This window comes from Ovis canadensis, chromosome 3 (assembly GCF_042477335.2).
Source record: "Ovis canadensis isolate MfBH-ARS-UI-01 breed Bighorn chromosome 3, ARS-UI_OviCan_v2, whole genome shotgun sequence".
Lineage (NCBI taxonomy): Eukaryota > Metazoa > Chordata > Mammalia > Artiodactyla > Bovidae > Ovis > Ovis canadensis.
Genome location: NC_091247.1, coordinates 81,584,221 through 81,602,589, shown reverse-complemented (window position 1 = coordinate 81,602,589; position 18,369 = coordinate 81,584,221). Strand labels below are relative to the sequence as shown.

General features: G+C 39.9%; 1 protein-coding gene across 8 annotated transcripts in view; it reads left to right on the top strand.

The window, feature by feature from the left end:
- The window catches only part of MTA3 (metastasis associated 1 family member 3), a 217,826-nt gene that overhangs the window by 167,265 nt on the left and 32,192 nt on the right, over nt 1-18,369 (top strand). For all 8 annotated transcript variants that reach the window (XR_011255718.1, XR_011255716.1, XR_011255715.1 and 5 more), the window contains exons 10-11: nt 12,052-12,126; nt 14,030-14,088. Coding sequence is in view for 4 of the 8 variants with exons in the window: in XM_069583458.1 (XP_069439559.1) it covers nt 12,052-12,126; nt 14,030-14,088 (134 nt within the window). In the remaining 4 variants the exon portion in view is untranslated. The remainder of the gene's footprint in view (nt 1-12,051; nt 12,127-14,029; nt 14,089-18,369) is intronic.

The window sequence follows — 18,369 nt, the reverse complement described above, 5'->3', positions numbered from 1 at the left end:
TCATAAATAGCTTTCTATAGCAGTCATTTTTTTAAAATTATGAAAATAGACTCTTTATAATAGACCATGAAGTATATAATGTGAGCCAATATCCTGTCTTTTATGTTGCTGCATCTTTTTAAAATTATTCTGAAGGAAAATTTTACTTATCAATATGAGTAGATGTATTAAATCCCAAACATGATAATTAAAGCTGTTAGTGTCACTGGCATTTGTTTTGGCAAAACTTCACTCACACCCAGATTGTTATATGTCATGGTTTCAGTTTATAGGGTGTGCAGCTGGTAATTTAAAATGCATTGGTGGCATTTAGCTTCAGATGGCCAGTGTTACTAATGCAATATACAGTTACTACACCACTAAATAGAAACCACAAAAACAGAACCCCCTGAAGAACAAAGTCTGCAGATCTGATGAAGTAGTAGAAGATGAGGAGCACCGAAGTGAAGCTGATTTTCCCTGCGTTGACTGTGGCATGCTCATTTTATGTCCTGGTAATCATTCTGAACTCAGTTCAGTTCAACAGATGTGTGTTGAGCACCTGCAACACACTAGGCGTGCTCAGAAATGCAGTGTGGACCTTACCTCAGAGAATGATTTGCGGTCGTGATGAAGAGATCGAAAGATAAGCCCTCGAGTAAAATATAGTGTAATCATTTCTTAAGCTGTAAGGACAAGTATTGTGGAAGTGGTGGGAAGGGAGCTATCGGTTGTGCCAGACAACTCAGGAGCCTCTTCAGGGAGTTACCGGCCTTTCAGCTGGACCCCTGATGTGTGAAAGGAGAGAATAGCAGATTGACAGGTGTACACTGAGGTGTGAAACTTGTAGACAGGCCTCCTGGGCACTTAATACAGGACTAGGAAATAACGCCCAACAGCAGCTTAATGAAACACACTTGGACATAGAAGCTGGCATTCATAGGTAAAATAATGGTGTGAAAATGAGCATAACAGCAATAATGCTGTTAGATGGGTTTTTGTGACCTTCATGACCTAATAAAATTCTTGTAAATTTGTTGCATTATATGTATTAGTTTTTCTGAAGATAGTTAGAATGCTTGTCAATGAGCCAGTCCACATTAGGATCGTTGTATTTTGAAGATTGGAATTAGCCACCAGTGTCAAAAACCTTGGGTTTCCCAGATGACTCAGTGGTAAAGAACCTGCTGCAATGCAGATGTGGGTTCCATCTCTGGGTTAGGAAGATTCACCAGAGGAGGACGTGGCAACACACTCCAGTATTCTTGCCTGGAAAGTCCTATGGACAGAAGAGCCAGAGGGCAGCGGTGCATGGAGTCGCAAAAAGTTGGATACGATCAAGCAACTGAGCATGTCAAAAACCTAAAAGAAGATAGACCATCAAGAGCCAAACTGTTCAAAGGGTTTTTGTTTAGTGTAGTTTTGAATAGTTTTTTGTAGTTTTGCATGTTTGTTTTTAATCATTGTAGCTTTTGCCTTATCTTTTTGTTGAAATATAGTTGATTTACAATTTTACTTTCTGTTATTATATACACACACACACACACACACACACACACACACACACATTTTAAAATATTTTTTCCCCTTATGGTTTATCACAGGATATTTTGAATATAATTGCCTGTGCTATACAATAGAACCTTGTTTATCCATTCTGTATATAATAGTTTGGAGTTGTTAACCCCATCTTGAGTGTTGTTAACTTATTATCTCTCGCCTCCACGACCCTATACTTGAAATATATAAACTTAAAGGCCATATATGACAAGCCTCCAGCTACCATCATCATCGGTGAAAAGCAAGTATGTGAAAAGGTGTTCACCATCACTAATTATCAGAGCAATACAAACCAAAACCACAACGAGATGTTGCCTCATATCTGTTGCTGCTGCTGCTGCTGCTAAGTCACTTCAGTCGTGTCCGACTCTGTGCAACCCCAGAGACGGCAGCCCACCAGGCTCCCCTGTCCCTGGGATTCTCCAGGCAAGAACACTGGAGTGGGTTACCATTTCCTTCTCCAGTGCATGAAAGTGAAAAGTGAAGTAGCTCAGTTGTGTCCAACTCTTAGCGACCAACATGGACTGCAGCCTTCCAAGCTCCTCCGTCCATGGGATTTTCCAGGCAAGAATACTGGAGTGGGGTGACATTGCCTTCTCCGTCATATCTGTTACCTATTATTTTTTTTAAATGAGAGATGGCAGATGCTGGTTGGGATGTGGAGACGTGTTGGCATGAATTCTTCTTTAAATGTTTGGTGAAGTCATCTGGTTCTGGGCGTTTCTTTGTTGGAAGATTTTTGATTACTGATGCAGTCTTCTGTTCACATTTTCTATTTCTTCGTGATTCAGTCTGGATTGTATATTTCTAGGAATTTATTCATTTTTTCCTAGATTATACAATTTGGTGAGGTGTAATTGTTCATAGCAGTCACTTAGGATCCTTTTGTTTCTGGATGTCATTTGTAAGGGCTTTCACTTCTGATTCTGTTTATTTCAATCTTCTCTTTGTTTTTTTCTTAGTCTAGCCACTGGTTTGTAGATTTTGTTTTATTTTTTCCTTTTTTTTTTTTTTTCCAAAAAACCAGCTCTTAGTTTATAGATATTTTCTGTTGTTTCTTTGTTTCTTCTTCATTTATTTCTGATGTGATCTTCTTTTTCTGATAATTGGAATAAATTTCTTTTCATTCTTTTTTTTTTTTTACTCTTTTCCTCCTCTGACTGGATTATTTCTAATGACCTGTCTTTGAGTTCACAGATTCTTGATCAGGTCTATTGTTGATGATCATCATTGTGTTTTTCATTTAATTCATTATATTCTTCAGCTTTAGAATTTGTTTGGCTTTTCTCAAATGATTTCTTTCTGTTGAACTTCTTGTTTTGTTTGTACATTGTTTTCCTAATTTTCTTGAATTTTCTATCTGTATTTTTCTTACAGCTCACTCAACTTCTTTAAAACAGTTTTTCTAAATTCTTGGTCATGGAATCCTAGATCTCTATTTCTTTGGGGTTAGTTTCATAGAAAATTACTGTTCCTTTGGGGGTGTCATGTTACTTTGTTTTCCTGTTTCTTGTAGCTTTGTGTCAATGTCTGTGCATCTGACTGAGCGGATACAGCAGACTTTGCAGACTAGTGTTCGTGGGCAGTGGGTGCAAGGGCACCGGTGAGCGGTGTGTGTCAGCTCCAGCTCCCGGGAAGCCCATTGGTGTGCACATTCCGCCCCGTGAGCTGAAGTCAGAAGACTGCAGGAGTCAGTGTCAGTACAGGCTGCAGCAGCCAAGAGTGAAGGTGTCCGCAGCAGCAGAGAGCGCTGTCGGGGACCTCCTGATCTCTCTTTCTCCCTCAGTGCTTGTCACGGGCAAGGGGCTCCCTCTTGGTGCTGAGTCTGTCTTTGGAGTGCCTCCGTGGTGGCAGTGATGCCTGAGGTGGGGGCATGCTTGGATCACTGAAGCTGGGGGTGGAGTGTCTGTGCTCACAAAGTGACTGAAGCATGTGTTCTGGTGCATGGGATGTGAGCTCATGTGGAGGAGCCGGGGGACTGGGGTGTGCATGTCTCCTGGGAGGGGTGCAATAACGTCTCCTCTAGGAGGCTAGCAGCAGCGGTGCTCTTGGTGGCAGAAGCTGCCAGCTTTCTCTGCAGAGGAGGCTGCTGAGGTTCACTCCAGCAAGCACTACAGAATCCTCTAGTGTGCAAGCTGCCCGTATTCCACACTGCTGAGGGGCTGCTGAGTCCTCAGTGACCAGGGCTGTCAGTCTTCTCTGCAGAGCAGGCTGCTGGTTACCGCAGTGGTATCCGCCGTGTGGCTTACGCCGACGTCCTCCACCCCTTGTTGTTCTTCGCCATTTCCAGATGTCTCAGCTGAAGTCCATCTCCTCAGTGATCCTTCCTGTGCGGTCATCCTCCACTCGTGGCTACACCGTGTTGTTGCAGGTTCTTATTTGACTCTTGTGTTCTCTTAGGGCAAGTTCCACTTGTTGCTAACTGTGTAATTATTGGACCAAGACTGGTACATCCTCCTCTCTCTTGCCGGCATCTCTCTCTCCCTGTCCATTTTTCTAGTTTGTTGTCATAAAGTTGTTCATAATTTTATTATACTTGTAAGTTCTGTGGGATTGAGTTGTTATGATGTCCCCTGTCAGATTGCTGATACTGGTAATTTAGCTCTTCTTTTTCCATCTTTAGTTTGGCCAGGGAGGTTATCAATTTTATTGATCTTTACAAAGAACCAGTTTTTGATTTGATTGATTTTTTTTTTTTTTTGTTTTCTGTTCCACTGATTTCTGTTTATTATTTCTTTCCTTCAGCTTGCTCTGGGCTTATGTTCTTTGTGTTTTCCTACGGGTTTTTTTTGTTTTGTTTTGTTTTTTGTACACTTGGAGTTTAGATCATTACTTTGAAACTTTTCTTCTAATGTAATCATTTATTTAGTAGTATACTTTAGGCTGACAGTGAATTCAGGTTTGACCGAGAATTGACTTCCGCTTTGTTTGAAAAACTTTATTACATTTTTTTTCTCTTTAACTATTCTGAAGATGTCTCTCTATCTGGCTTACATAGCATCTGATGAGAAGTTCCTATGTATGTAAAATGTTTCTTTTTCCTTGTGCGGAAGACTGCCTCTTCACTTTGGGTCCGTAACAGGTTTTGCTGCTGCACTGTGCCCTTGGCAGGCTTTTCTGTATACTTACTGTCCTTGTAGTTCACTGGGTTTCCTAGAGCTGAGCTTTGCTGTCTCTGTGTTAGTTTGTATAGTTTGTATTGATCTGTCTCCTAGTACACTAATTCTTTTTCTTGGCTATGTCCAGTATACCGGTAAACTTGTTAAAGGAATTCTTCACATACGTTGCCATATATTCCTAACATTCACATTTTATTTTTATGCTTTTTGTCTTTGCATAAATTCCCTATCTATTCATGTATTGTCTACCTTTTCAACCAGATCCTTTAGTATATTAATATAGTCTCTTATTGGCTAGGCTTGGATTTCCTTACTATTTGGCTGCCTTCAGTGTACTGCTGTCGTGCAAGGCCTAATATTTCATGTACCATCTTTGAACTCCACAGGACCCCAAAAGCTTAACTGGATTTCCCCTTTCTTGCCAGATATGTCCCCCACCCAGCAGGAAAGGGTGAGGGCCATACGGCTCGTGCACCTCATATGGCTAATGGACCTAGCACCCCACCCCCAGCCTTCAACCTAATGGGCTTCATTTCCCTGCCAGCAGGCAGAGTCATTGACACAAGCCAGTCACATCCTTGTGTGGGAGCCTTCTTCTGGAACCAGGCATATCTCACCCTCTTGCGGTACCGCGTTCCATAGCCCTGCTGGACTCTGCAGTCCCCGTCCCCTTCATCTTGCAGTGTCCTCTTCCCCTGGGCTGTGAGTGTAAGTGACTGCTGTCAGCCTTTTGGTCTCTGGTGTCACGTTTGTATGTCTGGCCACCTTCCACTGTTAGAGGGTTAGGTCTCTCCCTCACTTGAAGGGTGAATGGGGGTGAACTGAACACCCACAGACTTCAAAGTCTTAACTGTGCTTAATGTGGGGCCTGGGCTTCCTGGGTGGCGCTAGTGGTAAGGAACCCGCCTGCCAGTGCAGGAGACATAAGAGACGTGGGTTTGATCCCTGGGTCAGGAGGATCCCCTGGAGGAAGAAATGGCAACCCACACCAGTACTCTTGCCCGGAGAATCCCAGGGACTGAGGAGTCTGGCGGGCTACAGTTCATGGGTTGCACACGACCGAGGCAGCTTAGTAACGTGGGGCCTGGAAAGCAGAGAGTTTTTTGTTTTTCAGTGTGCCTGTCCCATCCTCGGCAGGCCTTGCGCTGTGGAGCCTTTCTCTGCCCTTTTGCCCTTCCCCCTGTGGTAGGGTGGTGGTGGCCCATGGCAAGGCTTCAGGGTTTCTTCGCTGTCCTGTTCCTGCCCAGTCCTGTGCCTGTGTTTCAGCGGTGGTGCTCCCACAACAGTTGTGCTCTTTCTCCAGCTCCCCTGTGGAGACCAGTCTCTGCCTTGGGCAGCCTTTTGTTAGCAGGGGTTCTTGGATGTGAGCACATTTCCAGTCCCCCTCCACTGGCCGGTACATGTTGCCTGGGACGGGGGGGGGGGGGGGGGGGGGGGGGGGGGGCGGGTCTAGTCCATCTCCAGTGGCAGATGCTCTGCTTTGTATGAGTGCAGGATCTGGGAAGCAAGGGGCTGTCTTGGCCAGCGGCAGCAGGTCGCCGCTGTGCACACCCACACCACCACTGCAGGCAGCTGGCTTGTCCTGTCCCAGTTCTTTCTGCCGAATATCTGATGGAGAAAGGGGGTGTGTCAGTTCCCTCTGCGCTGTTATATTTAGCTTCATCTTAGAAAGTTTGGTAAATTGTATGTTCAGTTTCATTTCTTCGTTTTCCCTTATGGTTTCCTTTTTGATTCATGGGTTATTTAGAAGTAAGTTCCACATACTTGTAGGGTTTTCCCCTCCGTATATATTTTTGGTTGTGAATTCCAGTTTAATTCTGTTGTTTTCAGAAAGCATACTTTGTTAAACACACACACAAACTTTACATTTTGAAGATTTGATTCACTCTGCCTTAGTATATGGTATGTTTGTAGTGTGTAGTATATGGTGTAGTATATACTATATATGGTGACTGCACCATGTGCTGTTGAAAAGAATAGGTATTTTGCTGTTAGGTATAATATTCTATAAATGTTACTTGGGCCAGGCTTATTAATAGTGTTGTTCAAGTCTTCTGCAGAGTTCTATTACTTGTTGAGAGTAGTATTAAAAGTCTGTAGATAGAGTTGTAGATTTTTCTAATTTTCTTTTTTTTAATTATTTATTTTAATTGGAGGCTAATTACCTTACAATATTGTAGTGGTTTTTGCCATGCATTGACATGAATTGTATTAGGTTTTTGCTTTAAATATGTTGACTCTCTGTTGTTACACACATACACTTTTAGGATTGTTATGTTCTCGGGATGAATCGACCTTTTACTGTTTACATTATGCTTCTTTACATGATATATTTTGTTTCCATCCGTTTTGCTTTTATGTCCAAAGTGGGCTTTTTGTACACATAATAAGTTGAATCTTTTTTTCTCCCCCCAACCAATCTAACAATCTCTATCTTTTACTTCAAGTGTTTAGACCGCTTACCTTTAATATAATTGTTAACAATATAATTAACCGTTTAAATCCATTATTTTAACGTGAGTTTTCCATTTGTCCCATTGTTCTTTTCCTTTTTTAATAATTTTTTTATGACTCCCATTTTATCTCTACTAGTGGCTTACTAATTAAATTTTTGTTTAGTGGTTTACAATATATATCTTTAATGTACCACAGTTTACCTTCAAATAAATACTTAGATTACATAGATTGGAAGAACCACGAAACAGTACATGTCCAGTTCCTCTTTCCCATTCTTGTGCTTTGGTTACCATATACTTTATTCCATGTTCTAAGTTCCACAGTGAATTATTACTGTTTCTTGCTTTAGGCAGTCAGTGATTTTTTAAAAGCGATTAATCCCCACAATATTTATTTACTTACTGTTACTTATGTTTTTTAAATTCACCGTTTCTGCCCCTCCTCGTTCCTTTGTGTGATTCAAATTTCCACTGCCACCAGTGGGGGGCTTCTCAGGTTTCCTGCTCTGGCTAGTTCTTTCTCATGGACAGCTTATGGAGATCTGTGGCAAGTGTGTCTGAATTCCCCTTCCACAGATGCTAAATGGTTGTTCTAGCCCTCTATTCACCTTTAGTAGTTTGGAAAGTTTTTTCTTGTTCTTACCTTTATTTTTGCTCATCACTTGTTTCTTTTATGCGCTGCCAAAGTAAAAATATCTCTCTTCACAGTGGCTTGGGAATTTACCTTAGTTCAGTTGGTTGTCTTGTCATCTTAGCTCTCTGATGGTCTAAAGAGTTGGTATGGTTTTGAAAAAATTTTTTTGTTTTTTCCCTCATCTTTAGAGTGGGGATGACATTCTCTTGTGGATTTCTACATCCTAAACAGGACCTGAAATGTGCAGAGGAACTGAAAAATCTAAAGTGCAAAATCGCAAAGTCCATCCCCCTTCATACAGTGGAGTCCTTTGCCATAGAAACTCTTTTCATTGAAGGGTATTTCCTGGCTATTGTATCATTTAAACTTCAGTTGCAGATAACAAAATTATAAGAGCTGATTTAAACTGAATGGTGTTTAATTTTAGAAATTAATTTTAGAAATTTAAAATCATTGATAGGATTGGAGGAGGAGGCTCAAGCTGGATCTCAGAATAATCCCACAGAAACGATCCCCAGGAGAGCTGTTACCTCTGCCCACTATGGGAATTGAGAAGCTGCTGGGTTAACGTCTGAGCCAGGGTCACACTGCTGTAGCCACGATCTTCAGATCAGGAAACCTCTGGCAGACTCATGGGGTCTAGAACAATTCTATGCCTCTTACTTTCGCTGCAGCAAGATGGATCCCTTGCTATGCACCATCCATACTGTGCCTGCTTAATTTACTTCCAAACTTGTCTTATACATATACATCTGACTGGCAGAAATGAATCACAGGAGAGTCTTAGAAATACTGTGTTTGGATTTCTAGCCTTGGTAGCATAAGAAAGTGAATTAGCAGGAAGTTGGAAAGGATACCAAGCAAGTCAAAATTAGAGACAGTAGAATCCATTTGAGTGAGCCCATTTGAGGAGGAAGAAATTTATTAAAGGGTGTCAGAAAGCTAACAGACCTCCAGAAGGGCCAGGGATCCATGTTTCGATGCTTCACAGCCAGCACTTCTGACGCCAGCAAAACTACCTGGCCCTACAATGGCTGCCCTCCAGCAGGAATCCCCCCAGCCCCCCATCATGTCTACTGCCTCTGCCCACCCATCTGGCTTGATTCTCTTCTACCCCGACTCTGTCAGTAAGTGCCGTGTATCTCGGCTCTATTCTTAGAACACTACTTTTTACCGAGTTTTGTATTACAGTATTTTTTATTATAAGTGAGGGAAACTCAACCTCACCTAGTTTAGAATAAAAGATAGGTATTTTGGTTATATTAGGATTCTTAGTTGCCAAGTACACAATTCACTACATCTAATTTAAGCCAAATGGCATATAGAATATTAAGTTCTCATAAAGTCTCTGGGAAGACTAAAGACCTAGGTTTGATGCTGCCTATGCCCTCTGCTGTTTAAAAGAGAGGTCAGCACAGATGCTGGCTACAGTCCATGAGGTCACAAAAGAGTCAAATACAACTTAGCTACCAAATAACACCAATTACCCCTGAATTATTAGAAAATATGGTACTGTTTCCTTAAATGAGGAGGCTTAAATTTAATGTCACAGCATCCATCTCTGATGTTTATTCCTCTTCTGGTTTTAGCCACAGCCCTGTCTTTATAACTTATAACTTCTGCATTAAATTATAAAGGTAAAAACACACCACAAACAACAGACTTTATATAAAAATAGAAAGGGAAGTCGGTGCAGAAGAAAAATCGGAGCAAGGAATGAAATATAGATGTTTCTCTAGTCTTCCTTTCTCCCTTTGTGAAACGCTTTCTGATGCCTTAGGTGTCATTCAAAATAGAACACCTCCCCCTCCGCCTCCCCTGACCGAGTTTTGTATCAGAGTACTTTTGATTAGAAGTGAGGGAAACTCAACCTCACCTAGTTTAGAAGAAAAGATAGATATTTTGATTATATTAGGTTTCTTAGTTGCTACGTACACAATTCACTACATCTGATTTAAGCCAAAAGGCATATAGGATATTAAGTTCTCATAAAGTCTCTGGGAAGACTAGAGACCTAGGTTTGGATGCCGCCCACGCCCTCTGCTATTTGAAAGAAAGGCCAACACAGTATCTTAGATGATCAAAGTTCATCTGGTCTGGTGGGGTGACCCAAACCTTCACTCCTGCAGATTCTAAGTCCCGGGTTAAAGGCAGTGTTCTGTGGAAAAAAGTCATTCATAAGTCTGTGTATGGTATTACTAGCCAATGCATTTCAGGCAAAAAAGGGAAATCATATCTAGAATAATTGTCCATTCAATAAAAACAGATAACTGCTATTCTAGGATGCTGAGAGTCTAGTCTAGCTGACGTTTTACTAGGAACGGTCCCATGCTGGAGGCCCTGTGCACTTTGTTCCTTGCAGGTTAGACACTTGGAGGAATCAGATCAGAATCGGTAAGAGAGATCCCTGTGGTGGCTTCCACGTGTGTGTCTGTTTTGTTTGTGTCCTTTGAGCAGTCATTGGGTGTCTAGGAAAAGAGGCTGGCTGGCAGCCATAGAGGGGATCATCTTGGCCAGCAGGTGAATGAGAAACCTCCTGTGCAGAGGACCTTTGTGAGCACAGGGACTCAAATATCCTCACAGCCAGACCCCCTCCAGGTGTCTGTCCCACAGATCTCTTTTCTAAGCCTCATTGCAACCAGTCCTCTAATCTGATTCCTTTCAAGTCTCTGATCATTGTGTCAAAGAAATGACCATTGTCCACAGGTGGATGTAGATTAGTACCTCTGGCCTTCTCTCTTGCAATTCAAAGTACAACATCAGATGTCCACTCTAGTGGTCTGCCCACCACAAGCGTCTCCCTTCTTCACTGTGCTTTAGGCACTCCTGCCTGGGGCTGAAATGCTGCAGAGTCTTAATTCCAGCTGGTGCCAGCATCATGCGGAGCCATCTGTTGCATTTGGATTTTTTCCTCTTCAGTTGGCATATCGTAGGGAACTCCCATGAAGCCAGAGTGAGGGTTGAGGGAGAGATTATACTTCAACAGGAGTAGACACAGACATGACCTACACTTCTTGATGAGAGCCTGGTGGTGCTGAGCACAGCTGATTAGGACTTTAGGACTTAGATAAAATGTGGCTCATGAGGAAGCTTGGGTTGCATGTCACTTGGTTTTCTTTTTTCAGACTACCAGGTAAACTGCATGCCAGGGGCTGTTTCCCAAAAGAATGACTAGGAGATAAGAAGTCTTGCTTTGCTTAAAACCCTAGGAGACTATGCCTAGGGTTTTGCTGCAGTCAGCTCCTTAACACTGCCCCTCAGACCCCTTCAGCTCCATTAGATGGCTTTATGTTAAATTGGAGAAAATTATATTTGCTTTAACTGCAATTGAGATGGCAGCTGTGCCGATCTGTTCCTGTAAGGAGACCACATTTGTTGAAGGTGGCACCCAATTAAACTTAAAAATAATTTCATTTTTCTAAACTCCGTTTATTTTTCTCTTCAGGCCGAACAGGTGAGTTAAATATGGAGGTGATAGGAATGACATGAATGGTGTTCATGTACGTCACAAACAGAGCCCTAGCTGCACTGGGGTCTGGGAAGAACTGTTTAAAGCCAGTGGTGCATTAGAGCAAGCTCGATGAGAGTCAGAGGGTGCTGACTCACCCATCAGTACATCTGCCTCAACAGCTAATGATTGAATGTTCTCATTCTGTTTGAAGTGCCCTGATTGGCTTCTTGAATGAATATCAGATCTCCCTTTACAGAGGGACATACTCAATATTTTCTCCCATCTTGGGTATCATAAGTAGAAGCTCATTTGGCCATTTTTGAATAATTATGGAAAAGAGCAGACAAGCTTCCTGCTTTTCTGATATGTACCACACTTGGCTGTTTTTTGGAGACTTGGGTTTTCATTTTATTTACAACAAAATAGATTAAAGTAGAGCAGTTTTTGAAAAGGTGAGAGGTGCTACGCTACAGACCAATGACCCCTAGCTGTGGATGTCATCTTTGGAAGTTAAAGAACTCAGGCGAGACTTCAAAATACTATTTCTAAAAATTATACTTCAGCCTCACTCATAGCCCGAGAAAACTGATTAAGTCATGAAATGTTATCAGTCATAAGGTTTATAATTTTAAACAAAATCGCGGCTGAGAAATGTTTTGTATCATCACCTCTAGCTGAATAGAACTTGTTTGGGGACCCTTTGCTCAGAATAAATTTCAGTTTTCTCAAACATTTCTACTAGATTGCGTCTCCCATGTAGGTTATTGCCTCATTATTTTTAAGAAATGGTTTTAAAGGAAAATAATTTCCTACAGTAGCTTGTTTTCATTATCACGTTACATATTTTTTCAGCTCCCTTGGAAATCACTGACTAGCATCATTGAATATTATTACATGTGGAAAACTACTGACAGATATGTGCAGCAGGTAATTTTTCATGTTGCTACCAATATAGTTGCATTAAAATGAACTATTTACACATTATATTTCTTAGCAATATGGTTAGTTTTAAATTTGTTTTGTTTGCTTTATCTTTTCTAGATCACTATAAACTATGTAATTTCATATCTTTAGCATATCATTTTAAGATTTTAGTCTCAATATTTTCTTTACTTCAGATTCCATTATGATAAATTTTGAAAAGATAGCAGGGAAAGATCCACCAGAGAGGTATTATGTTCCTTGTACGTGCCTGGTGCTTCATCTCTTTGTTGGTATAGTTGACAGAAATGACTTCAGGTGTGTAAGAGTTCTTCTGAAACCTCCTGGACATTTGTGTGATTATATCAAGTGTTTGACCTTAAGTGTAGTAGTTAGTCTTTGCTAGTTTAATGTCTTTACTATTTAAAGTTTACTGTACATAAATACAGAACTTTCCCCAAAAAATTATCTCTAAAAGCAGAGATTAACTTAGTTTTTAAATCTTTCCCAAATGTCCCAAATTGAGGTAATTCTCTCAATTACTACTTTTGGAGGAAAAGTGTATTTTCCTCAGGTGACCTAGTATATTATATTCTTCTAGATCCGTGTCAAAACTGGTAGAGACAAAGGGGCAAATAGATTTAACAGGCACTTTTTTCCCTAAGTATATGATCACCCAATGGCAAGTGTTAACACGCTGTAAAAATACAATTTAAGGGATCACTAAAAAAATTACCCTAATGAGTTGTTGAGGTTGTGAATAGTGAATAGATACCCATGGCTTATTGAAAAATGTCCAGTGTTATCATCATATATAATTCAGAAAGTGCTTATTTCAAACTAGCATCCAAAACCAAGTAAGATGGTTCTTTAGAACATTTGTCTGCCATCTTCTCATCTGTTGTTGACTTTCCAAATAAAGTTTGCATGCGTGCCCCCCATCCCCACCTCACCCCCAGCATCTACTTAGGTAGATGTGAAGACCATGTGCTCTGGAAATCTGTGTTATTCAAAGTGAAAAGAATTTCTAGAGATGGTGGCAGTGATGGCATCAAGGATGGTTGAAATGTGTTTGAATTAAATTATTTCCAAAAATTTCAACTCCTTATTTGAAAGTTTTAAGTTGTCTCCTTTTTTATTTCCTTCTCATTGAGAAAATGGAGGCTTCCCTTGTATTCTGCTTTGCCGTAATTCTGAAGGTCCACCATACATTATTTTCTTCCTGGTGTTCTGATTTGCCGTAATTCTGAATGTCCACCATACATTATTTTCTTTCTCGATTTGCATTTTCTGTTGTGGTGATCAGTCTCTGGCTTTGATTATGTAATCTTTTCACCATGCCTTTCCCTGCATTTGGCTCCTAATTGGTTCCTGAAAATCTGACATGAGTTCAATCAAGCTTTAAAGTTTACTGCATACCTCCCAAGATTTTGAGGGTAAATGCTTATTTAATTGGACTTAGTTACTGTCTCTTTCTTTTGCATAGACTTTGGAAACTAATCATCTCTGAGTAATTTTCTAAAAGCAAAGATCATTGTTTTTTATCCCTCCCAGAAAGGCAAAAAGAAATAAAATAGAAACTAAATGTGAAAAGTAAAAACGATTACTTATAAGTTTGATTTATCTGCTTCTAGAGGAATGGGAAATGGAGTTGCTCATTGCATTATTTTTAAAATTTGTGTCTAAAATGTTTTTAATATCTGTTCTGTACCTCAGAATCTAGTGATTTTCCTTACAAATTTCTGCAGTTTCAGAACATGTACATGAAAGAAAAACTCATCTTAAAAAGGCAGTTTTTGAATTATGTTTTAATGTTTTATTTTCTTGTGAATGTTTTTAAGACAGATGAAGTGGTAATAATTATTTTGACATTGTGTGTGTAAAATATTTCATCTATCTTTTCAATTAGAAACGTCTAAAGGCAGCAGAAGCTGAGAGTAAACTGAAACAAGTGTATATCCCAACTTAGTAAGTAATGGAAATCTTATAAAATATTTGCCATGGTATTAATTCTATCCAAAACAAAATATTTACATTTTTGTCATCTTCAGCCAGATTTGAATTTCTTTGTGTATCTTATTTTCTTCCACTACAAAGCATAATTTGCTTTCCATTTTAATGCCACTGCAGTGATTTTATTTTAGGAAGAAAATGGCTCGTGGGGGAATCCCCAGCTTGACTAACAAAAGGACCAGAGAGCAAAAATGCCATCAAAGCTTCAGGGAAAGTATTAGAAAACTAACTTATGAAAATATTATTTGAAGCAAATGTGTTTCAGAAAGCTAGCAACTTTTGAGACTTCTGTATTGTATAATGTATTTTAGTTGGGTAATGTGCATTACCCTTTTGAGGATTGTTTTTATTTTATGGAGGATTTTACATTGTTTGTTTGGGGAAAGTTAGGGAATGTAATTAGAACCAAACTTTGTAAATATTGGATAAATAATAAATCGGTCTTGATTGTTTCAGATGCCTAGCATTCTATCATTATCCTCTGGGTTTAGGAATTATTATATATTAAAGTGAATGCCAGTTTTCATTTGCTACATTTTAAATGAATTATCTCTTTCTTTTTTTTGAGGTCATAAGTTTGACAATTTATTTGTTCAAGCAGATTTAGTTTATTGAACACCATGTATATAGTGCTATCCTAGGTTCTTTGGGGATTAAAATGAAATTCACTACAAAATTCTATGTACTGATTCAAACCTTTTCACTCTTTTGAGTTCAGTACAGTTATCATATACCTAGCTTTTTCTTTACTGAATTTCAATACATTAATACATATTTTAATACACAGGAGGCCTCATAGACAATGAATTATTATATTTCTTATTAGTTTTTTTTCTCAAGGTAGATAACATGTAATTTCTAAGGTCCATAATTTTTATTCAGGGCTATAATGTCCTTTATGCAGAGTGGTTTCTAATATTATAAAAAATTATATGTTTTATTTGACTGATCTATAAAAGAGCAACTCCCCAAAGAAAACAGTATTGTGGTTCATGTGTCTTAGATTTTCAAAAGCAAGCACATCAGCACTCCTCTACTTTACAGTGCTGTCAGATTACAGGAAAAGTGGCTAGTATTCACCAAATACCACAGTTTTGGTGTTTCTATTCAGTTTTGCATTGACTTTGGAATCTTGATCTAAGTTGAAGACTGGTCTGTGGGTCAAATCTCACCTGCCACCAGTTTTGGTAAATAAAGTGTTTACAGAACAGCCATGTTCTGTAAATCATATATATAAATAAAAGTTATAAATCTGTATTGTTGAGTTGGATAAGAAGCTGAGTTCTTTGAACAATTTCCCAATTAACTCTGAAATATTATTTTAAAACAGAGTGTAGGTTAAGTTGGTTTTTTGACCACACCACATGGCTTGTTACATCCCAGGGGTCGAACATGAGTCCACACCCGCAGTAGTGAAAGCACTGAGTCCTAACCACAGGACCGAGAGTTATTTTTCACTCTTACTTGTTTGAACCTGACAGTCTGCTATATGCGAAGCACTGTGTTCGGTACTAGATGTCGGTCAGTTAGGAAGACAGGTGGTCTTCTGGAGCCTGCATTCTAGTGTGGGGGAGACAGAGGCCAAACAGCTAGTCACCCAGTGTGACGAGTACTGTGGTGGAGAGGAAGCGCTTGTGTGAGAGTTTATCCTGGGACCACACTCAGGTGATGCTGTCAGGGAAGATTCCTTGTGGAGGTGAGTTTGTGAACTCTAGGCAAGGGATTAATTGGGTGATGGGGGCTTTCCGGGCTCATGGAATCATGAGATGGGAAGGGGCAGAACATAGTTCAGGAGCAGAGAGAAAGGCAGTGTGGCTGATATGAAGAGAGTGGTGAGCCGTGGGAGGCCAGTATGGTGGGCAGGGGCCAGGGGTTAGCCCTCTGATGAACACTGAAATTGGATGTCATGAGATTTGTATGTGCTTTAAGATGACTGGCTGTATTTTGGAAAATGGTTTGGGGAGTCAGGGGAGTGGCTATAAGGACACCAGTTATAACAACTTGACCTAGACCTGTGGCCTGGACAGTGCCTGCTACTTGGAGGTGATTGACGTGTATGGAGGGGAGGAGGGGAGATGTTGAATCCCAGGTTTCTGGCTAGCTTAATTAGGTGGATTGCTGTGCTGTTCACCATGATGAGAAGCTGCAGCAGAGAACCAGGTTGGGTCATTTTGAGTTTGCTTTCTTCAAAAAGAGGTGTTGAGTATGTTGTCAGATATATTGTTCTTAAACTCAGAAGAAAGTTCTGGGCTAGAAGTCCAAATTTGAGCTTCATTTGCATAGAATATTGTTCTTGAAACTACAGATTTCTTAGAGTAATAAGAAGTTGAGCCTTGGACCAAACTTGAGGAAATCTAGTATTTCTATATCAGATAGATATTGATAGCCAAAAAAAGAATAGCCAGGTGAGTGCATTATCACACAGCCCGAGAGAGGAGTATCTTTCAAAGAGGGAAAGAGGTTAACAGTGTCAAATGCTAGTGAAAATAGCCAGGGAATGTAGCAACATGGAGGTGGTTGGTGACAGTTGAAGTTTGGCAGATCTCAAGAAAATTGGCTGAAAAGGCAAATCCCTGGTGTTGAGGGTTGAGTATGGGTAGAGTAATGGAGTTTTGTTTTTTGTTTTTTTTTAATAGGAGAGATATGTTTCCATGGTAAATTTGGGTCCAGAAAAGAGAATCAAGTGTACAAAGTTCTCAAGAGGGCAGGAGGGCTGGAGTCTGGAGCACAGAGGAAGGGAGGAAGGATTTGGGCATTAGCTAAAAGGAAGGGCAGCTTCATATAATGCAGCTTTTAAAACTTTATTAAAATCATCACATTAGCATCAACCATTTGTCCCCTGAGAATTAATCTATAGGTTCTTGGTTTTGAAAAGCGTATGTTTAGTGGTTGACCTGTCTATATTCCACCTTTACATACTCATTTTCCTTTTGTGATTATTATAGTTAAAGTCAGTGGTTTATTCAGCCACATAACATTCTAGATTAATTTGAACAACTGAAGTTGTGTTTACTCTCGCTTTTTTCAGGCTGCTCAACTGTAAATTTGTATTAGCTCTCTTTTAACACATATATATTTGGCCCTGTGTTAAATGTCAGATATTTTCATATTTAGAGAAAATCTTCTGAAATGGCATTATCAGCCATTTGACTTCAAGGGGTATCATTTCTGACTATGCATAGCAGATTTTTACAGACCTTTGGAAATCTTAGTCATTGTTAATCACCACTTTTAATTTTGTGTTTCCAACTGAAATCTATAGAGGAGAAATACTTTTTGTCTGTTTTAAAATGTGTTTTTAAAACCAATTTGTCTTTAAAATACATTGCTGGCACAGATAAGAAGTATAAATAATAGCCCTGTTTATAGAATAGGGCTTTCAGTGCACACACAGGTTAGCTGGTTTCACTTAAGAGTTACAGTATCACTGGCAGAAAGAAATCTTAATTTGTCATCAGGTAAAGTTTACATATTAGGCTTTCACTGGTAAATGTAAGTGTGGGAATGAGAAAGAGCAAAAAGGAAACTCCTGAGTCTACTCTCTGCTGAAACTTCAAATATCTTCCTTAATAGCTGTGAGCTCTCTTTACTTCACTGGCCATAGGAGTATATGTAGTCCACATGTAGTCATTCAGCATTCATTGCTAACAAATAAGTTGCTAACTTATTTTATTTTCTGCCCAGCATATAGACATGAAGGCTCCTCTAGAATGAAAGTTGCTTGATGTCAGCACTTCTCTTTACTGGACCCTGAATAAATATATGTTAGGTGAATTGAGAGTGTACTTGAGGACATACTGTGTACACCTAGGTGGACAGTGTTCTTGGGCGTGACTGATCAGCAGGGCAGTTAGGCTGCCCCAGATGGGAAAAAGTAAACCATGTTGGCACAGTAAATACCAAAACAGTCCAGGCTACATGATTCTGAGGAATTATGACTTCTGGAAATCTGATAGATATTACCTTTTTCCTCTTAAAAAGAAATGCCTCGGATACATTTAGTGGTTTTTCTAATTTCAAGTGCTCTGTAATCATCTTCATAAACATTCAAGCATAATAGAAATGATGAGCGGCCACAGTCTCTTGACGTGCTTTTACCTCTCACAGTAAGCCCAGCTGATGTCCGCAGTGTCACTGCTGACATGCAGCTTTTGTGCAGTTCCCTGGGAGCCAGTGTGGGGCCAGCAGCTGTCACTCCAGCAGCAGGAGGGGCAGTGGTTTTCCCTAAACACTGCA